The 25,712-nt window shown below is 43.6% G+C and overlaps 1 protein-coding gene across 3 annotated transcripts; it reads right to left on the bottom strand.

Annotated features, from left to right (window-relative positions):
- Window positions 1–1,370: 1,370 nt before the first annotated feature.
- Window positions 1,371–24,682, bottom strand: UGDH (UDP-glucose 6-dehydrogenase). Of its 3 annotated transcripts, none has more exons than XM_053402591.1 (12): window positions 24,668–24,682; window positions 18,999–19,167; window positions 16,198–16,299; window positions 14,578–14,778; window positions 14,243–14,440; window positions 12,899–13,046; window positions 12,331–12,425; window positions 10,646–10,776; window positions 7,320–7,453; window positions 4,333–4,424; window positions 4,124–4,234; window positions 1,371–2,245 (listed from the first exon to the last, which is right to left on the bottom strand). In XM_053402591.1, the coding sequence occupies exons 2-12, from the start codon at window positions 19,158–19,160 to the stop codon at window positions 2,135–2,137; spliced, it is 1,485 nt and encodes a 494-aa protein (XP_053258566.1). In that variant the 5' UTR covers window positions 19,161–19,167; window positions 24,668–24,682; the 3' UTR covers window positions 1,371–2,134. The 3 variants fall into 3 exon arrangements, with proteins under 3 accessions (XP_053258566.1, XP_053258565.1, XP_053258564.1); XM_053402590.1 differs by lacking the exon at window positions 24,668–24,682 and adding an exon at window positions 23,564–24,277 and having other exon boundaries at window positions 12,923–13,046; XM_053402589.1 differs by lacking the exon at window positions 24,668–24,682 and adding an exon at window positions 23,564–24,275.
- Between the last annotated feature and the right edge of the window lie 1,030 nt (window positions 24,683–25,712).

The following is a 25,712-nucleotide window of genomic DNA, read 5'->3' as shown; positions in this document are numbered from 1 at the left end:
CAAAAGATTTGCAACAGCATGGTGTCATTTGAAGGTTATGCCGCATTGATAATATTTAGCATCCTTATCGATCCTTTTTAGGGCTGGGAGGAATACCATGGTTTTCATTATATATCTCACACTGGGAATGTCCCCTCTGCCCCAAAGGTATTTAATAGAACCAACTTAATACTGGAAAAAGTTAAGCATCACAGTACACTGTTACCAATGAGTAGACAAAGATTTATTTTTGTAATCACAGTGAGGTAGTAAGCAGATTATAATATATGACATAAGGTTCTGTTCTGCTGGAACTATGTGAACTTTTTGTTCTGGCAATATTCTTGAGCGTTAAGTCAAGTGTTGAAACAGCAGTGGGAAACCATTGTGTTTCACGGCAGTCATGAATGATATGTGGTTGCTTTATGTGTGATGTCCCTTCCAGAAATTGGACTTAATGCAAAAATATATGTTAATGAAAATGGTTTGGGAGACTGTTTTGCCAGAAAGGCAGTTCTAGGGAGCAGTGCTTGCAGTTGATGGAAGAAAAGAGGAAGGATTGTGAGCTTTTGCTCTGCTTCCACTTCCAAAGTATAAGAATGTAGGAAGCCCAAAAAACAATTAAAAACAGGTGGCCGTTGTATGACTTTTAGCAAGTTGAATAGATTAAAGAGCCACTAACAATGCGCTGATTGGAATTCCGCTTCCTAGCTCAATGCCCTGGTAATGGGGAAAGGAGGAAGCTGCCTCTTTTTACCAACATGCAGAGCTTTCACTTTAAGAACCTAATAAAATCTAATAAAATTAAATCTATGATCTAGAGAGAACTGGACCTGGTGTGATCTTCTAGTAAAGACAGCATTAGCTGTAGCAGGGATTTGACTTCAGAGCCAACTGCAGAAACTTGGAAAAACCACTTAACCTTTATTTCTGGATGAAATCAAAAGTTGTTGAAACCAAATAGAAGCAGCTTTTGGCCACAATAGGAAGTGAAAACTTCCTTATTCTCTAACTTTCAGTGGAGGCTGTAAAAGCTACTAGCCCATGATTGTGTACCTAAGAGAATAAAGTACAGACTCCCTGTTATAAAAAGCTTATCTTCCTGCTTGCCTTGGGAGGATTTTTAATGACTTCTGATGATCAGGTTTGTGGCCTGTTACAGTCTTGCTGTAATGGTAGAACAGTTAGCAAAATATAGAGCACATATCCAGACCATTCCTCTTTAACAGGGCTCTCAGGTTTGTAAAGTTATATTGCATATGATTCATATACTGCTTAGTACCATATTTTCAGCCAGTTCTATAGAGGCATGTTATTTTATAGACAAGAACCTGCTGCTGAAAGGATAGGATAGGAATGAGGCAGCTTGTCTCAGGCAGCAAGTCTCAGGATAACATATAATCAATCATTGATTTTATTATAACGTTACCACAAGGAATGTATTGACCTCAGGCTACCTTCTGATCCCGAAAACCCATCTCTGCAGCCATCCCAACACCAAAATAGGAAGATGTGGTGTTTCATGGGAGCAAAAGACCTTCCATTGAGCCCCGTGGTTCACATATTATGGTAAAAAGAAAAGCTATCCTTGAGCAAGCTGCCCACACCTGCCTAGAGTCAAATTAAAATGAACAATGTTGCATGGCATAGTACAGATTAGCGTATCAAACAAGATGGGAAAATCCCTTTTTTCTTTTGGATTGCAACATACATCATAACATTTTAAAGTGCAGTTTGTAAACCTCACAGAGTAGGAAGTCTTGGAAGGTTGAAGCTGAGTTTTTATATATATAAAAATTACTAAAATCATCTATGACTGTACAGTTTTTCACTTCAATGACAAAAGTTCCAGTATTATAAAAATAGAGATTATAAAACAGATTCTGGATTGAAATGTCCCAGCTACAATGCTATTATTGAAAAAAATGTCTTCATTATGAGAAAATATTCAGCATGATTCAGTCAGAGTTAAGTACTTCTTAGTCCTGTTGATCTCAAAAGGAAATATTTGAGGACATGATTACCTGTCCCATTGATATCAAAAGGACAAGCACTTAACTTTGGCTCCATTGTGTCCCATTTCCCCCCGTTTTTTGTTTTAATTCATGCTGGTTTACAGCTCCCATGGGAAGAGCCCTTCTGTGACAATTGAAACCTATACCCTTGGCTTCTTGAGAGGAGGATCTTGCAAGCTAAACTTTGGTATGTCACATGAAGAAGCAAACGGAATCCTTTTTGCCGACACCTTCTTCCCAATTGTCTCAATCTGAAGGGAACAAAACATAGGGAGGTTAAGTCAGACAAAGTATACAACCGCTGGTATTCTGAAAATGATGTTAGGACCCAAAATGTGATTTCACAAGTGCCTTCTGAAGTCACACGGTCCTCTTGGGCCAGTTCAGGCATAAATGTCCCTCCCCAACCCAACATCTCTAATGTGCCAAGACTGAGAACATGCCTAGGTTTCTGTGTTTCTACCAGGTTCTGATCAGTGCATATAGAAGGCAGCACTCAAGCCAGGAGATCCCTTGTTTCTAAAATGTAGGAATTCCCTTCTCCTGAATGTTGCTAGTGCTACAGAAAGGTATCAATATCAAGACTCCAGGGACATCTTTCCTTCAGATATCTGAACCAGAATATTCCACAACTATTGCCTTCTATGCCAGATAAATGTTGCAAAGACAGGGAGGATGTATGAACGCCTTAGGCTGGTTCTCAGTCTCACTAGGTGTATTAAGATCCTTACAATGGCATCATGAGGGAACTAAAGACAATTTACTCCTGTCCCCCACCCAAAATCAGGACCATGCACGTCAGATCGACCTATGTAATGCAGATAATGGTTCAACCCAAATCAAGCAGGCACACCTGAGAGAGGAAAATGAGCTCCAGATTGTGCTTTTATATTGCAAAGCACATGTGATCCTTGGATGAAGGGCAGTATAGAAATTTAACAACTAAGATAATAAATGATAAATAACCAGGGTTTCTAGCCAATTTGATCTGAACGAAAACCTTTTCGTTATTCTGAATGGGCTGGTGTGAGTACAAAGCTTTCTGCTGAATCATCCTTTATTTTTTCTCCAGTTGCTTGCCAAGCTGCCCTCCCTCCCCCCCCCCCCATTTACAGTAACTCAGAATATTGGCAACTTTTAGGACAAAAGCATGCGAGTTCATGGTAAGGTAAAGGACTCCTAGACGGTTAAGTCCAGTCAAAGGTGCCTATAGGGTTGTGGCGCTCATCTTGCTTTTAGACCGAGGGAGTTGGTGTTTGTCCATAGACAGCTTTCCGGGTCATGTGGCCAGCATGACTAAACCACTTCTGGTACAACGTGACACCGTGACAGAAGTCAGAGCGCACAGAAACACCGTTTACCTTCCTGCCGCAGTGATACCTATTTATCTACTTGCACTGGCATGCTTTCGAACTGCTAGGTTGGCAGGAACTGGGACAGAGCAACAGGAGCTCACCCCGTCGCAGGGATTCAAACCATTGACCTTCCGATTGGCAAGCTCAAGAGGCTCAGTGGTTTAGACCAAGTAACTTAGCTACATCCAGGGATGACTCAAGGTTTGTGCAAAGGTATCTCCACAGATAAAAGTCATGCACTGCTGCTGAAGACTCTGGCATGGTCCAAGGCGCCACCACAGTATGGAGCCTAAGGTATGTATTGCCCAAGATACTGTCCAGGCCCACTAACATCCTACAAACCAATAACTGCCTGGAACAACACGGGTAATCATTTCTATGTTCTGACTTATCATACGGCTTCAAGTTACAAGAAAGGAGATTCCAAACAAACATCAGGAATAACTTTCTGATGGTAAGAACTGTTCTGACAGTGGATGGACTCCCTTGGAAGGTGGTGAACTCTCCTTCATTGGAGGTTGGATGGCCATCTGTCATGGATGCTTTAGTGCAGATTCTGGCATTGCAAGGGGTTGGTCTAGATGACCCCCAGGGCCCCTTCCAACTGTATGATTCTATAAAGCCTAGGAAATATGCAGCACTCTCAGTACACTCAGATTAATACCAAAAGAGGCCATGATGGTCTAGGGATTGCACAAATCCTTGCTCTGCTTCCCTCTAAAACCATGCAAGGATTTTAATGTGAATTAGTGGATGGGCAAAAGCAAAACTTACCTGGAAGCCAATGCCCTGCAATTCATTATGAAGGTCATCAAGGACTCTTCTGCCATCAAAGATGAACGCTGGCTTCAACATCTTTTTGTGAATTCGCTCGTAATCCAGCTCCTATATATTAAAAAAACCCAACAACTCAGAGGCTGTTTCAGGGATGGCAGTTGCTAGCCCTGGTTCTTCTGAATGTTGCTAAATGGCACTCTGTTTACCTTAAACATGTCCCACTCGGTGCAGATAACTAGGGCATGGGCTCCATCACAGGCTTCATATGGGTCTTTGCTAATGGTGACCAGTCGAGACACTGTAAGAAGAAGGAGGGAGAGAAACAGCAGGACTGTGAATTGATTTCATTTATTTTTTTTTTAGTCAATCTTTATTGAGTTAAAATGAATACATCCAGACAGTATTTGCCATTACAAGCTTACAACATAAGAAAGAAAAAAAGAAAGAAAGAAAGAAAGAAAGAAGAAAAACGCAAGATAAGGACAAGTGTATAAAAAATCAAGGAAAAAAGAAAAGAAAAAAAACATACATAATTATGGAATGCCTCAACATAAAGTATTTTGTTAATATATTGATTATTCACAATTAGAAATAAAAAGTGCTGCAAACATTTAAAAAGACTTCCAAGTATTCTCATTGTACTTTATCTGTTATATACATTATACCGCACAGTTACCTGTTTCTTGTGATTTTTCATTATACCTGTTACCTTTTATGAATTTCAAGGATCAGTCTAATTCTGCCAGATTTCTGTTTACACCATAATTTTCTAAGTATTCTTTATATATTCCCTATTCCTTATAGTCTCTCTGTTTTGTCTGACCTCTAACTCATTCTGTCATCTTTGCTAGCTGCAGGTATTCTACCATTAGATTCTGCCAATCCACTATACTGAGTATTGATTGACTCTTCCAGTTTCTTGCCACTGATATTCTGGCAGCTCTTATCCCATACATGGTCAATGGTCTTTTTGATTTTCCAAGTTGCTTTGGCAGCATGCTTAGGAGGAAAATTTCCGGTCTTTTTTTAAAAGTAAGTTTAAGTAGTTTTTTGAGTTCCTTGTATCTATTATTCCAAAATTCATGGATTTCTATACAATTCCACCACATGTGTAGATAGGACCCTTTCTCTTTTTTACATTTCCAACACATGGGTGATCTGTTTTTATACACTTTGGCAAGTTTTGTCGGGGTTTGATGCCACCTGTACATCATCTTCATAGTATTCTCCCTGTGAATTGATTTCAATGAGAGATTTGTGGCACCATTTTATGCCAAACATTTGCTGGCACAGGGTCTATGTTGCTGGCAAAAACAAACCACAATGACCCGTGTAAGCCACTTGGGGAGGCTTTTTCTGGCTGAAGGATAGGATGAAAATGTTTTAAATCAAGGCCAAATACACTGCTGCTATAAATGACCCCTGGACAGTTAATTACAGTCAAATTTGACTATGGTGTGTGGCGCTCATCTCGCTGCTGTGATGGATAGGCTTCAGATGCACTGATGGAACATGCTGCCAACCATTCCACAGGCTGGTCATGAACTCTTGGCCCAGAACGGCTGTGTGTGATGTCTGAAGGCATCCCGGCCAGGAAACTACGTGGGTGTTGAGTGGTGATTCTTCCTCCCCCCTTTGGCCTTGAAAGCAGAGGTGATAAAGGCATAAGGAGGAGCTCCACACCCCTGCGTGGAGGGCTGCCTGGGGACTGGGCACAGTTGGGCTGTTGGTTGCTGTGCCATTGGGGCTGATGGAATGGAGGCATCGCGGTATGATCCTGTGTGATGCTTATGTGTCGATGCTGGCATGTGTGTGTATCAGTTGTGGAGAATTCATAATCCCCACCCACCCAATGTATGGGCAGTATCTGGATATTGGCAGTAGGACAGTCCCCGACTGGTGGGCACTGGCAGTTTCCAGGGACACTGGGGACATTCCTGTTGTTTCCCTGCCATGTGCATTTTCTAGTTGTGCATTTTGCCCCTCCTTTTCCAGGCTGAGCACACACTGGTGACGGCAGCTGTCCCATCAGTTCAGCAGCACCGTCTTTCTAGTCGTAGTACAGTGACAGCCTAGGATTATTCTGCACTTAGAAAGCAAAAAGGACTCTGACTGGGCAATAGCTTGCGATCTCTGCTATTATAGTTCAGTATGCAGTTATAGTCAGGACTCTGTGTACTCTGTACTAATAAATCAGTAACTAAAGCTGAGCATTGAGGATGGCTGACTTTTGGCTGCAGCACACTTCGTGCTGAAAATCTTATTCAGCAACTCCTCTGACACCCAGCATTTCATCAGATATTTCCTATACACTATCAAGCTCAACTGTATAGTGATGAGGGCTAGAAACGTGCTTTAAAACTCAAAAAAATGAGATTCTCTGGACCCCACATGCCATGCTATGAACTGCCCCAACCCCACTTTCCACAGATACACAGCCTACCTACAACTTTAATTTGTTGTTGTTTAGTCATGTCTGAATCTTTGTGACCCATTGGACCAGAGCACGACAGGCACTCCTGTCTTCCACTGCCTCCCACAGTTTGGTCAAACTCAACTTTAATTACAGCCTAACAAATCAGCTTGCTTGCCTTTTATGGTTATCAACGGGAGGTCTGTTCCATTTGAGCATTTGAGTTGTCAGCAGTAAGGAACAGGAGTTTTCCAGTTTATGCCTCAGTCCTGCGAAACTACCTCTTGCAAGAGACACATTGGTGTTCTTCACTTCTGACTCTTAAATAGCTTTACTCCAAAATGTCCTGCACTAGATGGAAGGAGGAACATGCTCTAGGTTTTGCTACTGTTTTTAAGGGTTTCCCACTGATAACTGGGAAACACTGGTCTGCGAGTGCTCCAGTTGGAAAACAGCCTTTACCAAAGGTGTCATGGACTTTGAAGACACTCGAACTCAGGACAAAAGGGAGAAGTGTGCTAGGAGGAAGGCATGCTTGGCAAACCCTCACCTGTGATCAACTCCCGCCCAGAAACCTATGTCCCCACTGTGGAAGGATGTGTGGATCCAGAATTGGCCTCCACAGTCACTTACGGACTCGCTGTTAAGACTGTGTTCATGGAAGACAATCGGCTACGAGTGATCACCAAAGAAGAAGAAGAAGAGTAGCTTGTTTTTATTGTACAGACAAGCCTATGCCCTCAGAGCTGGAGACGCTTGTAAAAAGCAAGCCCTACTCACCTTGATCATCCTCAGATACACCTGGATGAGAAAGATCTAGAATGATTTGTTCCTTTAGCACTTTAGGGTCGTAGATATGAAGTTTCGCTCCTTCATCCATTAAATACTTGCTGATGTAGATGCTGGAGGACTCTCTACAGAAAAAAAACAAAACCCATCAACTTTTTACTGAGAAGCCTTCATAAGAAAGTTGCATTCGGTAACTACAAGCTGCAATGTGATTTGTGGAATGCAAGTGGGCAGGAGGTAGTTGGTGTCCTACGGGATCTTAACTTACTAAAGAGTAAGTCCCCTTGAACACAGTGAAACTTAATTTCCAAGTAAACAGACAAAGGCTAGCACTATAAATCTGGCATCTGAAGTCTCCCGGAGATCAAATAATTTGCATGATCATCATGATCGGACAAACCTGGGGAAACAGTGTCCCTTGTTGTCATAGTCTTATCTTGCAAGAGTAAGTCTTATATTGTAAGGTTTTGCTACTAGCAAAACCAAAAGAATAAACAAGGAATAGAAACAAAACACAGCTTTTCAGCAGCTTTTCCCACCTTGCCACAACATTTTTCCAAGCTTGCCATTCTGCACTGTAAAGGTCTCAAAAAAAATGCCATCTTTTCCTCTTAAAATCTGTGGTTAACAGAGTTTTTGCCAACTCAAACGGTAAAATCAGGGAATTACTGCTGAGTCATGGCCTTGGCTTACTCTGTTAATCCTAAAGCCATAAACAGAGAAGGGCCACTCCAGGCCAAAGGTAACTAGAAAAGAAGTTATCAGATGGCAAATTAGCTGCAGGTTATACAGAAACTATATTATATTAGAGCCAGTGTCTCCAGAACATTTTTTAAAAATACAACTCCCTCCTCTTCTGTGTCTCCCTCTCTCTGTCTCATACTATTCCACTGTCTTAACATGAGCCTTAATTAAACTCCCCTTTTAACTTGCGCCAAATCTGATCTTCCATGTCACCTGTTTATATGACCAAAATCTGTTTTTCACTGCATTACAACTGGATACACAGTTAAGCTTCCACTGTATGGTCCGTTGCCCCATCAGACTGGTTTTTGATCTTTTGCGAGGTCTGTAGCACTAAAACTCAATCAAGCTGCACTACTGAGCAACTGGATGAACATCTGTCTGCACAGCCAGCTTTAAATGTGCATTGAACTCACCACAAGCCAAGAACAATTGCTGGGCAGATAAATCAGAGCTCCAAATAAGCTAAGCTTGGGTAAATAAGAAAGTTCCATCAATTTAACAGGTCAAGGGGAATTTATCTATCCTATCAGATATATTGTTATCCAATTACCTGGCTTGTATCATGAACTCAAACCCAGGAAAGTTACCCTTTTGTTCACTAGAAACTGGTGTCTGCCACAGAATTCCCATTCTTAACTATCACAGCCTTCTTTTTTCACGTTATAACAAGAAAGTTTCTAGTCCTCAGAGTCCTATAGATGACATTTCGAACCCATAAAGAAAGAACCTACAAAGAGCAGAATGTAAAAAATACTTTCACAGGCACCTAGGGCTTGGACATACCATATTTTTCGCCCCATAGGGCACACCTAGTTTTTTGGGGGGGAAATAAAGAAAAAAATTTATCCCCCGCCCAGGCGCAGGGCTGGGGCGGGGGAAGCCCGAGCTTCCCCAGCCCCCAGAACAGGCTGCTCTCCGCAAGTCGTGGGAAGGCTCCCGCGGCTTGCGCAGAGCTACCCCAAGGCCGGTCGCGACTGCTCAGCGTGCCCAGGCTTTGGGATAGAGGCAGCTCTCCGCAAGCCGTGGGAGCCCAGCGGGAACTCCCGCGGGCTCCCAAGGCTTGCGGATAGCTTCCTGAAGCCTGGAGAGCGAGAGGGGTCGGTACGCACCGACGCCTCTCGCTCTCCAGGCTTTCAGCGAAAGCCTGCATTCGCCCCATAGGACGCACACACATTTCCCCTTCATTTTTGGAGGGGAAAAAGTGCATCCTATAGGGCGAAAAATACAGTACCTAGTGGGATTTTTTAATCGTTATTTTCTTTAAAAAGCAACCCAGCTCCATGCCATAGCACAAATTACTTCTAAAAGTCACCTTGGTTTCAAAAGCAGTTTGCACAAGTGTCTGCAGGAGCGGGCTACTGTTTAAGACAAGTCCTAGGGCACAAGGAACTAGTTGTGTAGTTCTTGGAATTCTGGCCAGAAAAAAACCCCTCTTTAATAGGGCAGAATTTCCACCTTGAGTTGGAACTTCTCCCCATTTTTGGGAATCTCTATGCAACATATCCCTCTGGGTTACAGGGATGATTGATGGGTGGGCCAAAGCGGCTGGAGACTGCCCAGGGGGCATGGGTAAGTGGCTGCAAGAAAACCCCAAAGGCAAATGGGTCACAGGAGGTCAATGGGCCTGTGAGAATTTAGCAACCGTTTCCTGCAAATTGCCCCCTTTAGGGAGAAACTCAGATTCAGAGAAACCTGTGTCTCAAGGCACAAGCTTGTTGCAACATGCGCCAACTGCACAACTCTCTCTAGAGTCAAAAGTGAGGGCCAGAAGATGGGAGGAAAGAGTGGGAATTCCCTGACTCAACCAATCGAGGGTCAGGGTAAGAAAGTTGGTGAGCACAACTTTCTCTCCTTGGGACATGGGAGCATCCCAGGTAACTGCCATTCCCCATTGTGGCACTGTCCCACATGCCCCATCTAATGTTTTCAGAACTGGCAGAGGAGTTCCCCAACATGCAAGGGTTTCTCCTCCGGTGAATCAGTGGGAGAAGCAGAGGCTCATACAGCATATTCCTTTACCTGTGGAGTTCTCCTCTCCAGAAGCTACATCGCTGCTTGGAAAAGAGATTTTAAAGTTCACGCAACTGAGAATGTCCATAGGTTATGCAGCAAGACTGTTAAAGAGACCTCATTCAAAAACAAAGAGCCTTTTGAATAGAAAGATGGGCAATAATGCTGCAATAATAAACAAGTTATTGAGATTGTATGCAACAGTGTTGCTCCACTGGGGGGGGGGGGAGACTTCTGTCAGCAGAATGGAAAGCAGCTGTCTCCAGCAGTTTCCCCTCCCTCCAACAGCCCCCTGAGCACACCCACTCGCCCACATCTTCCTCAAGGGCTTTCTTCCGGAGCAAGTTTAGGGAATGTGCTGAAAACAGCTCCCCTCTTCACTCTGCTGATGGAAGCTTTACATCAGTGCAACACCGAAGGGTACAATCTTTGGCATTTGTTTTGGGAACAGTGCCCTGTTTTCCTCCGAATGCAGGTTGGGTGTCTTTTGGCTCATGGCATGAAGCCGCTCAGAGGATGGGTAACTTTTACAACTGCGGCTTGAGCTCACTTTGTGTTACCTCGTGTCTCCGGTGTCTTTCTTGAACGCAAATCCCAAAATAGCAATCTTCTTGTCGGTGACAGTGTTAAATAAGCTGTCAATGATCCGAGAAGCAAATCTTCTCCTCTGATAGTCGTTCATGTCGATCACCTGCAATTGGATTGGATGCAGAGAGCCACATCAATGGAAATATATAAAAAAATTGTCCAGTAGCACCTCGGAGACCAACTAAGTTTGTTCTTGGTATAAGCTTTCGTGCGCATGCACACTTCTTCAGTTGTATTTCGACTGCGTCAGACCAACACGGCTACCTACCTGAATCTATATCAATGGTAATGCAATGTTAGTAGTAATTTCCATGAGTCTGCACTTTATAAAAGGAGTGCGCAGGATCTCAAATGCCAAAGGATAAAGAAAATGCATGCAGATCAATTACATGTACACATGTGCTTATTCTGCATTAATGTACATATTCTTCCTAGTCATATTTGGTCTAAAATGGTTATTTTAAAGTAAGGAGCAATATCACGGCAGCAAAGCAGCTATTTGGGCAAAGGATTTGATCACAGAAGGCCATGATGAGGATCCAGGTAGCAGTAATGTCCACCAAACTCCCACTCTTCATCACTCAGCATTTTCAAATGTTTCTCTACAACATGGCTTAGAAGCAGGAGGCTGGATCTAGTCTTCAGTGAGTTGCACTTATGTCCTATAGATCTGAATGAGAGCAGTTAAATCATGACTAACCTGTGCCGCTGATTTCAATGTGACTTAAGTTCAACTAATAGTCTGGATCCAACCCATGTTCTTAAAAAATAATAATGAAAAGGCCAATGTGGCTAGTTAATTTCTGAACCCAGTAGGAGAAAAAGCCGATCTTGTGATTACTTCAAGCCTGCAGGACCTTTGGTTGTAGAAGCCTGCTTCCTCCTCAGCCCCAGTGCCAGAGGCCCATTCCACACCAAGAGGTCAAAATTTCCTGGGGCCCTAGCTTCCTCCTCCCTACCAATTTCTGCAGTGGTAAAAAATGGACCACTAGCGGCCTATGTCCTACCCTCTGGGCAGTCTGACTTTCAGAAAGAATCAGAACTAGGCACATTTTGTGAGATCGATTTCTGGGACTACTTTTGTAGTTGGGTGAGGCAGACTGCTTAGGTTGTCAGCTTCACCCTAAGCAATTGCTGGTGCAGAGTCTGTTGTATACGGGCTTCTCCTTCTCCATGCTAACCCTGAACTTTGTATCTCTGGATTTTTACTTTATAGAATTATAGAACCCATTGCCAAATCCACGAATTCTCTACAGGCACTCCAGCTACTTGCTTCCCTTGGGTAGTTTCCTTCCTGCCTAAAAGACTGGTCCAATATGCCCAAAGTGCTCATCCAGGTCCTTACTGTGCAGTGCCCTGTTGGGTTCAATAGGACTTATTTCCAAGCAATGTATTTGATGTAAGACTGTCACTCAATCCCAAAGCTATATAAATGAATGAAAATGTTGCTGTATTTGAAAGTAGTTTTTCTTCCCAGTCATAACTCAAAAGTGATTAATAATTTGGTCCTGAAAAGCAGCAAAAGGGGTATTAACAAAAGTATTAGTGATGTGAAAATAGATGCTATTCTCAGTTCTAACAAAACTCTTGCTAACAAGGTAGGAGAATAATTATATTAATTATTAAGAGATTTAATTTCCACTGCATACATTCTTACCTGTTGCCAGTAACGAGCGACTTCTGACAAGTTCAGAGCCTCACAGAGATAAACCAAATTCAGAACATCTTTTTGAAAACAGCTCCCACCAAATCCTGTATGGGGGAGGAGGAAAGCTCATTACTCCACCCGTATGATTTCTCTTTGTGCACTCTGATCCTAGGTACATTTAATGAGACGCACACCCCTAAAGAGTTCAATGCAACCTTAAAAACACCTGATGGGTACCTTTATATCCAGCGATAGCTAACCAAAAAACTTATTTGCTTCAGGATCAATGCTGACCAGTTTTAAGAGCCTTCCAAATAAATGTATATGCTTAAGAAGTTTCTCTCCTGAGAACATTCTATGTCCTGTTAAAATAAGCAGGATTCTGTAGCTAGAGTCCAAAAAAGGAATTACACGTTTGGAAAACACCAAAAAAAAATTGGCAACTGTTATTGAGAAAAATCTGGGTTGAAGATCAGACTTAAGAATGCCACAAAACTCATGTTTAGAAAGGCCTGTTGTCTAAACACCATATTGCCACAAGTCACAACCAAGACAGAAAGAGAGAGAGAGCATTTACCAACACTGGCTTTCAGAAATTTGCTTCCAATCCTTTGGTCCATTCCAATGGCTCTTGCAACTTCTTCAACGTCTGCACCTGTTGCCTCGCAAAGAGCACTTATGGAGTTGATACTGCTGATTCTCTGGGCGAGGAAAGCATTAGCTGCCTGGAGATGAAAAAGAAACAAGAAAACAACCTCAGAATGTTACTTTCTGCTGAAATGAATGGCGGATGACAGATTAAGTATGACAGTACATCTATTATGGGAACAGAATGTTAGAAAGTGGGTCCTAGAAAATCCATATATCTTTGTTAGCAAAGCTATTTATTATATTACATCTATGTTAGAACATAGCTACTTTATAGGAGCATAATGACTTCTTTATCAGAACCACAGTCGCTCACACAATTCCCCAATACCAGAGGCACATATGTCGTATCATATTACCTGATAGTGTAACTTGGCACTGGACAAAGAAATAAGTATCCTGAGATAATGATTGCCAAGTTTACTTCTAAAGCCACGAGAGCCAGTGACAGGCCCCTTGTTTCAGATCTCTTCCTTTATAAACCCACCTGATGTTGGATTTAATTTGCTTTAGGGTTTCTAATAGGCACTGTCTAACCCCACAAAAATGAAATAGGGCTTATTGCAAAATTCTTCTGATTAAGGCAGGTAGTTTGTGCTCAATCAGCAAAATCAACTTTAAGGTACAGTCAAACCTCGGTTGTCGAACGTTCAATTTCTGTAATGTTTGACAAACCGCAAACTGAAAGCGGAAGCCTAAATGCAGTAGGGAAATTCAAAACGGAAGCCGTGTAGCATGTTCGGCTTCTGAAAATCATTTGAAAACCGGAGCGTTACTTCCGGGGTTTTGGCGTTCAGGAGCCAAAGCATTCCAAAATGGAGGCGTTCAGGAACCGAGGTTTGACTGTAAACAGCAGTGGGATTTTCCCAAGCCAAGGCAGCAGTTTCAAGGCTTATTCACATGGGCTGCTCTGCTACTACGAGGACCTGGGTAGGCCGAGGGAGCCTCTGGCTGCTACTGACTTAGCTACCCTGATCTGACCAGTGGGCCACACCATCTTGGAGAAAGCGGCTGAGGACTTGGGATCAACATGCTACAGACAATCACACCATGTAAATATTGCCTAGAAGCCATCAACCTTTGTATGATGCCTTGGGAGCATGAATCAGTGGTGCAGTTCAAAAGCCTTTTTGTGGAAACAGACAGATGAAATTGCTTCTTCTCTGATATTTTGTAACAGCGCTTTTCAGAGGCTAACGAAATACCAAAGATCTAAGCCGATACTTCATACTTTCTCTACTTTGTTGATGTCAGAATTTCGAAGGATACCAACCAGTTTGGAAAGTTCAGATGACCAAGTGTTGGTTGTAAGGATTTTCTCTTTGGGCACCCACTGCTCGTAGACAGCACACAGAGCGCGAACTGCTTTCTGACCCTCAGGCGTCTCATCTCCACCAATCAGCACACGGTCTGGATTCTTCAGGTCTTTGATTGCTGTGCCTTCAGCTAGGAATTCTGGGTTAGACAGAACCTGCAAACAAAGACCAAAGACTGATCTGAATCACAGAATGATAAAGTTGGAGGGGACACCCCATGGGTTATCTACTCCAACCCCAAATGCATTAAAAGAGAAATCAAAATGCACTCAATTCAAAATGGTTATTTTACCTGCAAATTTAAGTCGGGTTTCGTGTTGGCATCAAATATACGACGAATGCTCTCCGCAGCACGGACAGGGACGGTGCTTTTCTCAGTCACAATTTTGTATCCGTTTGAGTTCTGCACAATCCGTCTCGCACATGCCTCAATGTATTTCAGATCTGCTGCCCTACCTTTTCCCATTCCATAGGTCTTTGTTGGGGTATTAACCTGGTTGCAGGTATAAGCAAAGGACATTTATTTAGGAGGTTGAAAAAATGTTGATATCCCCTTTCTTGGCTGTCATATTAATGTACAATTCTCCTTCAACTTTGGCTAACTAAGGAAACCAAATTTCCATTAAAGTCCAGATGTTAAAATAGGTACTACAGTGGTGTATTTGCCTTCAAGCCTACAATCTCAATTAGTGTTTGAGGAATAATATCAGGCAGGGATTCAGCTTGAGTATATTTATTAAGCTGCAATCAAAGGAGGAATTTTCAGGGATTCTACCAGAGGCCTCTTCAGCACAGCTCAATGCAGATTATGTGGCAAAGCCAAATGCCTATAAGAGCTTTATGATCAGACTAGCTCTCTCACCTGCTCAACTTAAGGACTCTGCTGTTCTTTTTTTTTCTCTTGAAACAGGCCACCTCTCCCAAAGAAACACAGAAACACATAGTCACACAGCTTACATGCACCCTAATTTATTGAATGAAGAAAACCCTTTCCAGGTTTGGGGAGTGGGGGGAGGCTTCACAGAAAAAGTAGTTTAAAATAGTTTAAAACAGGCCTCGGTACAACTTGCATCCTCTTTATGTGAATGGCTACATCCACGAAAAAGAACTGCTGATATATTTCCTTCTAACATAGAGAGATTTCTGTTCCATTTGTTCATCCAGCTGCTGGCTGGCACAGTGAATGAAAGAGCTAGCAGAGCCATCTATCACAACACAGCTACTAAAGAAGCATCCCTAAACGCATGCCCAATTTATGAAAAGGCCATTCATGACATCTCTTCAACTTTAGTGCTCTGAAATATTTATTCTGGAGGCAAAATTGCTTTTTGCTTCTCCATGCCCTTTGATTCGTTTTCTCTAAATTAGGAAAAGGAGTGCATTTCAGCAGCTGAATCGTCTGAATCCCAACACACAGAAGAATTCTGAACATTGATTTCCAATTTGTTAATTATCTAGAACATACTGTTAACAAGATGAGAGCTGCAATTCATTTTTCAAAGTCCAGTCGGGGGTGTTCTCTCCTTACCCCCAACACTTTTTATGGGATGGGCTATGACTCAGTGACTGAGTACAGTACATGTTTTCCACACAAAAAGTCCCAGATTTAAACCTTGATATTTTCAGGTAAGGCTAGGAAGAACTCCTATCTGAAAGCAAAATTATTCTACCATTTAAATCTGCAGGCACCACACAAAATTGTCAGTGCTGCTGCTATTTATATTTGTGCTTGTGGAACTCACAAAAAAGGGCAGAAAGGTTTTTGTATATCTGTGCAAACCACTCCCTCCCTAACATGAACCAGCCAGCTGAGAGTAGCTTATTGAGACAGATGGAGAAAGAGACTGTGTTTTCTCCCACTTCCCAAAATTCCTGCCCCTAGCATTGTTCAAGGAGGAAAGTAATTACTTACAGAAATAAACACAAGATCAGCATCTCTGATGGCATCATCAATGCTGGTAGAAAAAAAGAGATTCTTTCCTCTGCAGGATTCTACCACTTCTTTTAGCCCTGGCTGGAAAAATATCGGCAAGTTATTTAAGGGTTAAAATGTGCTTTATACCTGAACAAGCAGCATGCGTTCCCCATAAGAGACCCCCAACACCTTTGATCGAGATATTTTGTTCTAATGCTTGGCTTGTGATCATGTACTAACCAGGAATCATGGTTCAAAATAAACTCCAGTTTGGTAAAGAAGTCCACTTCAGAACCATGGTGTGAAGTTGGTTTGTTTTCCAATTAACGAGTTTATTATAAACCAGGATTTCTGGCCTGCAGATTAAAATGTCAAGAATCAGGGAAACCAAAACTAAATCCTGGGCTCATTGCTCCTCCCAGCCTCTGTGGGAGGAGGAGAGGCGACTGCTCAAGCCAGAGGCTCTGATGGGCTTGCATAAATTTGTACATGCAACCCTAAAACATGGTTTAGTATTCTGTGCAAACCCAATCACAATGTCTGGCATGTACAGTGTTACCTCTGGTTACGTACTTAATTCGTTCCAGAGGTCCTTCAGGCTACAGACTCCGCTAACCCAGAAATAGTACCTCGGGTTAAGAACTTTGCTTCAGGATGAGAACAGAAATCGTGCTCCGGCGGCACAGCAGCAGCGGGAGGCCCCATTAGCTAAAGCGGTGCTTCAGGTTAAGAACAGTTTCAGGTTAAGAACGGACCTCCGGAACGAATTAAGTACTTAACCCGAGGTACCACTGTATTAAGAAGCATACCCAGTTCCCACTGATCCATCTCAGTAGATATACTTTATACTCTGGATTAAAATTTAACTCACCCAGAGAAACAGGGCTCTAACAAAGGCCACTTGCCATTATTTACCCTTGATGCAACCTGAACTATAAACTCCAGCAGCTGTTTTAAGAGTAACATATTCAGGTCATAGGGCTGCCATAGGTCTGGTTTTCTCTGGGATTTCAAAGGTGGCGCTTTGTCCTGGATTTTAGGCAAGTTTTTGTAAAAAGAAGCTCAACAATGTCAAGAGTTTCCTTAAAAAAGCTCAACAACCTTTGATAGCAACCCTATCAGGTCATATATTCAAAAAATAAGGAAGCACTTTAAATCTCAATAATTTTAAGGAACTCAGAATTCTAAGTGTTCCATCCCTTTTTGAAGACTAACTAAAAATAACATGTTATTTAGTGTAATTCTGTGCCACAATTTGCAGCAATTTTCTAAACAGAAACAATAATTCAATGTTCTATTGAAAAACATGGCTGTGCTTCTGCCAGTGTACCCTAAAACAGCATTAACCACTGCTCTGATGTCAGTGGCAACCACTTCCCCATGTCTTGAAACAGACATGTTTCCCATTAATAAACCATTTGTGAGGTAGATAAAATTGAATCACCGCTCTACAGTCAGAAAGAATGTGCTGACTCTTCACAGAATTGTGCAATTCCTGGATGTGCAATGCATGCTCATTTTAAATAACCAAATGGCAAACCCAGGCCCTAATCAGCAAAAGAATAATCTTTCGTAAAGTGTTATGTTCTTTAGGGAAGCCCGAAAATAACCAGATCTAATACCCTGTCCTGAAGCATCTAATCCTGTAAACTTGGAACAACTTCCAGCCATTAACATTCAAATCAATTTTGTGCCTCATAGAGTGAAAAGGATTGAGTGTCTCTTGTTCCTTCTACAAACAAACTTGGCTACTTTTCTGGCTCGGGGAGCTAAGCCACATCAAGGAACTCAACCCTTTCAATGACATGGATGTGTTATATGACTCTTACACATAAAAAAAGAGGCCAGAGTTTTTCCTTTGAATTCCAGGTCTGCACCCACACCTGCAGTTTTTAATTATGTTTTCCTCCTGCTAGTTGTGCAACTAAAAGAGAGCAGTCCACACTACGTCCTGTGAAATGTTGCTGGTTGTGCTCCGTTTCCTAGCGCAAAGTTAAGCACCTCTTTAAAGGGGCACAAATGATTTCAAGCTCTCAGAAGTGTTGCATATGACTCACTGCTTGGCCATTGTCAAGCCCTCCTCTTTTGCTACTGTTGTTGTTGTTTAGTCGTTTAGTCGTGTCTGACTCTTTGTGACCCCATGGACCAGAGCATGCCAGGCACTTCTGTCTTCCACTGCCTCCTGCAGTTTCGTCAAACTCATGCTGGTAGCCTCGAGAACACTGTCCAACCATCTCGTCCTCTGTCGTCCCCTTCTCCTTGTGCCCTCCATCTTTCCCAACATCAGGGTCTTTTCCAGGGAGTCTTCTCTTCTCATGAGGTGGCCAAAGTATTGGAGTCTCAGCTTCACGATCTGTCCTTCCAGTGAGCACTCAGGGCTGATTTCCTTAAGGATGAAAAGGTTTGATCTTCTTGCAGTCCATGGGACTCTCAAGAGTCTCCTCCAGCACCATAATTCAAAAGCATCTTTTGCTATTATATTACTATTAAATTCCCCTTCCATCATGAAGTTCACTAAGTGGCCGTGGGTCAGCCACTATTGTTCCGTTCTACCCAGTTCACTTGACTGTTGTGAAGGTAAAATGGGATTTTGCCACCCTGAACTCCTTGGAGGAAGAGTAGGATACACATGCTAAAAATGACAATAGCATTAAAAAATAGCAATAGCAAAAAAAAAAAGTAAAGGGAGCACACATTTTGGGAGGCATCTAACAATGAGATACAGCCCGGAAGAGATATGTGACATGACAAGTGTAGTAAGGTAAGAATGGAAAACCACATTATTAAAATTCAGTTACCTCATAAATTGGAAGTGTATCGGAATTCCATGCAGTGATTCTAGCTTCATTTACATCAACAACAGTGACCTTAATTTTCGGACACATATGTGCAATGACAGAACACGTTGGTCCACCTACATAACCAGCACCAATGCAGCAGATTTTCTTAATTTCAAACATGATTGTTCTGGTGAGAAAAAAGAAAAAATTGGGAAATGTTCAGTTTAAAACTACTGTGAATGCTAAAACCCAGTCACATTCTTATATTACGCACAAATTTAAAAAGGAACATTTTCGGATACTTAAGTGCTCCTACTTATTCACAGTAAATATGGCATAAAACATTCTCCATTTGGAAATGTTTTAAAGCCCGGCTTACGCCAACTCAGCAAGACATTTAACAACATCTGTGAATCATTATGAAGACAGCAAAATTTTTCTAGCAAGGCCAAGTGAAAACACAAGTGTCTCCCTTGTAGAAAAGCGTTAAACAGCTTCACAAGCAAGTAATTGTGGGGGTTACCTCACCCACATAGCTCACAAATACTGTTTCTCTACCCCGCAGCCGTAAGAGCACTGTATGTTTCCCTGTTGGGGAAATCGAGTCTTGCACTATGGCAGCTACAGAGTTCTGTGCACACTGCTCTCCTAACCTTTTTCTTATGGTAGACTAGGAGCATGAAGGCGCCCAAGCTGTCATAAAACTGTCCCTTACCCAGCCAGGGAAACAAGACAACACTATGGTGATTGCCCATGTGGTCCTCAGTCAGTATTCTGATGGGTCTGAATGCACCATTGGTCTCTGACTCAGCGGTCCTTGCAAATGCTGGGTTTCCCTATAAAAGTGGGGTATCACAATCATGCCAACTGACCCTGCCTCTCCAGCACATCCAACATTCATGTGTTGGTCATCACATTTCTATTCTTGCCTTTGTGCAAGGTGTGTAGGCTTCGAATTTGTGCAATCCAAACCTACGCACAGGTAGGCATCTATGCAAAGTGCTGAGAGGCCCCTCTGGCCCAGTATCAACCCTCTTCCCTCCCCCAGAATCCCAACGTTTCTCCTGGACACAATCACTGAGCAAAAGAGTTTTCAGAATTAAGAGAGATCTGGCAGGCATATAACTGGTAGGAGGAAAAGAGAGGCACAAATGAGGTTGTGTCTCTTGCTAACCAAGTGGTTTTTTAAAAAATGCAGGCCTGTTAGATGAGAACCAGCCTTTGCAAAGAGCCGCAGTATGGTACGTTGCAAGTCCTCCTCCTCTGGATAAACACTGTAGGCTTCTCCAGCAGCTAGAGTGAAGGGTCTATATTCACAGAAAAATTCAAAAGCTGCATTGTAGCCACAAAATAGGATTATCAGCTGATGCTCCCAAGAGGCCTTGCTGGAGGATGACTGAGTTACAAACCTTGCAAGGGGAATGTCAGAAGAACTCCAGGCAGGCTTACATGGGCAGCTCAAGGTAAGAGTATGGAGTAAGGGTCCGAACATTACAGTAGCATTCAGCCCCTTTCTCAAGAAGTGATATTAGCAGCGGGTTATTGTTGCTCTTCAGGCTTATAGAGAGAAATAAAAAGAGCCAGTGTGGTTGAGTGTCAGACGGCTACACAAGAGATCAGAGTTCAAATCCTCACTTAGCCATGAAGTTCACTGTGTGACCTACCTCTCAGCCTAACCTACCTCACAAGGCTGTTGTGGGGTTTAAATGAAGATGGGGGAACCATGTACACCATTGAACTTCTTGGAGAAAAAGGCAGGATATAAATGCAATAAATAAAATGAAAGAACAGAACAGAATCTCAGGCACCGTATGAAGCACTGTGTGGATGCAGGCAAATTGACATAGGAGAGATACTGAATTTTCTTAAGGAAAATAGAAGTAAAAGTTTTTAAGGTCAACCGTTATTAGTGTTATTAGCTACTGGCAAACACACAAGCCTCTCTGAAATAGGATCTTTTCCCTTCCCAGCAGAGGAAAATGAATCATTGAACTTGGATGGAATGAGGAAAGGGGTCTGTTGTGCAAGAGACAGTCAACCGAATATGTGAGGATTTCAAGAACTGGTTTGCCTTGTGCTTGCTTGTGGCTTAGCCGCTCAGAAGCTGCCCCAAACCGTTCAAATTACAACATTTCTCAGTTTTCCTTCTTCAGGCAATTTGTTTTGGGACTGGTTTGATTGGCTTTCTCTCCCAGCTTCCATACTTTGTCTATCACAATTTTGCCTAGGCAGAAATTAGAAGTCAAGCTAGATGCATCTTCCATTAAAACCAAGAGGCTTTTCGCCACTGCTGGCTAAATATTTACCGGTAGTTTAGAATATCTACCTCAATGAAATTCCATCGGCTCTAGTTTTCTCCCTGCAGACCACTTCAACTCCTTTTCATGCAAGATAGGGATTACTATCCTCTTCTAGATCAGGGGTGCTAGTCATGATGGCCATGTACTACCTCAAGGATCAGAGGCAAGATGCCTTTGAATACCATTACAGTGGTAGCTTGGTTCCCGAATGGCTTGACTCCCAAACAAATCGGCTCTTGAACGTCGCAAAGTGAGTGTTCCGGTTTGCGAACGTTTTTTTGGAAGCCAAACATCCTTTTCAGCTGTTGGCATTGTTTCCGGCGCCAATCAGAAGCCGCGCCTTGGTTTGCGAACGTTTTGGAAGTCGAACGGACTTCCAGAACAGATTGAGTTTGGGAACCAAGGTACCACTGTACTGTGAATCACAAGTGGGGGGACGGCTGCTGCACTAGGGTCCTATTTGCAGACTTTCCATGGACATCTGGTCATTCACTGTGAGAACAGGATGCTGGTCTTACATTTGATCCAGCTCTTCTTATATTATATTCTTATGCTGATCAAATTATTCATGCTACCAGGAGAAGGTGTATGTGTATGTGTGTGCATGCTAACATATGTTCCAGCGAAAGACTCACTGAAAACATGTCGTCAGTGAAAAGAACAATCTTCTATCTTTTTTACCTCTGTATCCAATCATGAGAATGCAGCTTCAAAAGTATGGAATGCCTATGCTAACAATGATGGCTAATATTTTATGGATCTATCTAATAACATTTGCATAATTATTCCAAGAGTTCGACGCATTTCACATGTGTTGTCTAGCTGTAATCCTTATAACAATCTCAAGATAAGTCAATTATTATTCCTTATAGTGCAAGGGAGGCTGAGCCCAACTAGTGAGCTAACTCTGTATAACAAAATAACATGGGCAGAGCAATCCTATACCAATTATAGGGACAAGATATATCGCTGCTATGCTAGTGGAATTGCTGCTCTCTGTCCAAAATTCCTCAATGGTGCCAAAAGCCAGCAGGGACATCCTAGTGCCCCTCTCTGGGAAGGGCATTCCATAGGTCTGGTGCCACCACTGAGAAGCCCCTGTCTTGAATATGGGGGGGGGGGTATCTGGAGGAGGGCAGAATATCTGAACATAAAGGGCAGGATGATATGGAGGCAGGTGTCCTTTCAGGTACCAGAGGGAGCTCAGTCCCAAACCGCAAAGGCCTCAGTCTGAAGGTAACACTGGCACCAATATTCTGGGCCCAGAAATAGACCAGGAGCCACTATAATTATTTAAGCATTTGCTACAATATGAACTTGAGTTAGTAAGAGTGCTGGATTGGAGAAACCGGGCTTCAAATGCTTGCCTAGTCACAAAGTCCACCAGGTCAGTCACTCTCAGTCAGATTCGCTTAACAGGGTAGCTTTAAGGATAAAACACGGCAACTTCCATGTAGAGTTCTGAGAAGCTTTGAGAAAAGGTGGGATACATATGTAAGTAAATATTTATAGTAAGAACACTTCAGGAATGAGTATAGTAAAATGGGATGTATTGTTAAAAATTAGTAGTGGCAACTTATAAATTGCCTCCTGATTGACTTCCAGAAGGCACACATTTTGCACACAGAGAGTATTAAGTGGCTGTGGTAGTTATTCCAGATCAATTTATACAGATCACAGACTGGTGGAGTGATCTTTGTGCAAAATAAATTATTCTCGAATACTTCTAAAGAGTAGCCCCATTTTTAACAAACCCCCAAAACAGACTCACTAGATCTATATGCAAGCATCTGTAAGGAGACAATGAGAGCATTTCAGAGCAATTCTGAAACAACTGCTTTCAGAATAACTGAAGTCTCAAGTTATTTGGAGGCTTAAATTCTTGCGTGTGTACATGTAGGGATACCACACACCGATAGAGGAAGCAGCATTGCAAAGCGGTTGAAAAAAAAAACCCCACAAGAGTCATTCAAACGCCCTGACAAAGGCAGCCTTAGTCTTCTTCTGAAAAGGGAGTATCTCTGGCATGCCTTAGATTAAACAGCAAGCTCCCAGGGAAAGCCATAAAATTTAACATCAGCGAAAGGCGAAATATACACGGAAACCAAGGCAACACACACCCTTAAACCTCCTGCAAAATCAAACGATCCCTTTGTCCGGTAAGAAAAAGGCTTTGGTGAAAGGGTTTCATCCAGCGCGGGCGGGGGGAGCAACCCCGGAAAAGCGAGGGTGGAGAAGAGGAGAAAGTCCGCAAACATTTTAAAGAGGGAAGGGAATACATACAGCGATCCGCGGTCCCGGTGCCTTGGATGGGCAGGAAGCGAAGGAGGCTGTGCCGCAGCTGGACGGAGCAGGAGCGGATGCGGCCAGGCAGGGATCGAGCAGGCGAGTGGATCCCAGGCGCCGGCGCCGCCCCGCTTTTAAAGAGCCGCTTTCCTCTATTCCCCCCCGGAGGGCAGCGGTGGATCCCTCCCCTTTCCCGCCCGGGCAGTGGGAGGGAAAAGTGGGGCCCGGGGGCGGGAGGATGGCGAAGATCTGGCCGGGAGGAGCGAAAAAGGAAGGCGGCGATCGGGCTAGGAGATCTCGCGCTGCGGAAGAGCCAACGAAGAATCCGCCGGCATGTTTGGGAGTTTGCAGGATGGATGGATGAATGAATGAAAGCGGGATACTGGGAAAGCAGTACTGGGATGGCTGGAAAAGAGCGAGAGAGCTGGAACAAATCCGCAGGGGGGCGAAGGATCCCTGGATCTCGGAAGGAGGAAAAGCAGAAGCCCATGCAAGGGATCGGGGACGAAAGGAGGAGGAAGTTAGGGGAAATGAAATTTATTTTTGGAGCCTGGAGGTATTTGGAGGCAGCCGAGGAGAGCAGCTCCTACCGGAGAGAAGAGGCGGGGAGGTTTATGGGGAAGCATAAAATGCGGGTGGGAATCGTTTGGGAGAGCGAGGTGTCCTCAAGGATCTTGAGGGGACGAGCGGGGTCTCTTATTCCGCCTCCTTCCTCCGGCGAAGGTGCTGATATTTTTATTGTTAAAATTAAAACCCCGCCCATTTGGCTAGGTTTCCCCAGTCACGCTGGGCCGAGGCCCCCAAGCTGGCCTCTACCTTCTCCCCCAGCGAGGAGGCCCAAGAAAACGCCGCTGCCCGAGGCCTAGTCGCCTCTGGCTTCCCGCGCTAAGGGAAGCGGGCTGGGTGTGGCGGCAGGCAAGGCCTCCGGGACCGCTTCGGCCTAGCTGCTGCTGCTGCCCCGGAGTTCGGCCTCAAATCCTCGCTGCACACCCAGGCGAGCGCCCTGAAGCGGCCGCGACTACGAGAAGCGCTTACGCGGCCCATCTTCCCAGCCCCGCCGCCTCAGCGACGTGGCTTTTCCCGGGCCTGGCCAGGGTTTACCTCACGCGCTCTCCGTCTCCGGACGGCCGAGCGAGCGCCTCGGTTCCTTCGTCCAGACAGGCCGCGTTTGAGGGGAAATTAAAGCATTTGGGGCCGGGGGGGGGGGAGAGAAAGCCGTCTGCGGGCGCCACTCTCACGGCTTCGCTTTTATTTTACTTTACTTATGGAAGCTTTTATTGGGTGTTGCTTAGGGAAACGGGATACGCAGCGACCTTTTGATAAAAGACTGGGGCTGGAGTGGCTTGACCACCACATCTCTCTCTTCACTGGGAATTGGTAGTTCCGTGAGGGGAGCCTCACCCCAGTTAGGAGCACCCCTGGCAAACTACAGCTCCCAGAATTCTTAGCGTGCGAGAGGCGGGGCGGGGAGTGGCTTTGAATACGCGGCGTGAATGGGGTGCGATTCAGTGGTTCTCCAAAGGCGCGCCAGGAGAGGATGGCAATGCTGGCGGGAAGATTAAAGGATCATCAGAGACTTTAAACATTTCGGCACGGTATTTTATAGTAGCAAAAAAATTAAAAATATTGGAAATATACAAATGTAATAGAGAGTTCACGCCTAACTTGAGGAGGCATACATTTGTGGGATGGGATGTGTGTGTCTTAACTTTATTTATAAACCTGTTTATTATATATATTGAGTTTTCATTTTGCTACATAACCAATTAAACATTTTCCAAACTTTGAAACATCCAGTGACTTTGCTTCTCCTTCCATGGTTCGTGGTTTCCTGTATATTTTACTATTATTATTATTATTATTATTATTATTATTATTTATTTGTACCCCGCCCATCTGGCTGGGTTTCCCCAGCCACTCTGGGTGGCTTCCAACAAAGATGAAAAATACACTAAAATGTCACATATTAAAAACTTCCCTGAACAGGGCTGCCTTCAGATGTCTTCTGAATGTCAGGTAGTTGTTTATCGCTTTGACATCTGATGGGAGGGCGTTCCACAGGGCGGGCGCCACTACCGAGAAGGCCCTCTGCCTGGTTCCCTGTAACTTGGCCTCTTGCAGTGAGGGAACCGCCAGAAGGCCCTCG

Source organism: Podarcis raffonei, chromosome 9 (genome assembly GCF_027172205.1).
Source record: "Podarcis raffonei isolate rPodRaf1 chromosome 9, rPodRaf1.pri, whole genome shotgun sequence".
Classification (NCBI taxonomy): Eukaryota; Metazoa; Chordata; class Lepidosauria; order Squamata; family Lacertidae; genus Podarcis; species Podarcis raffonei.
The sequence above is the reverse complement of the archived record's forward strand: the minus strand, read 5'-3'. Positions and strand labels throughout refer to the sequence as shown.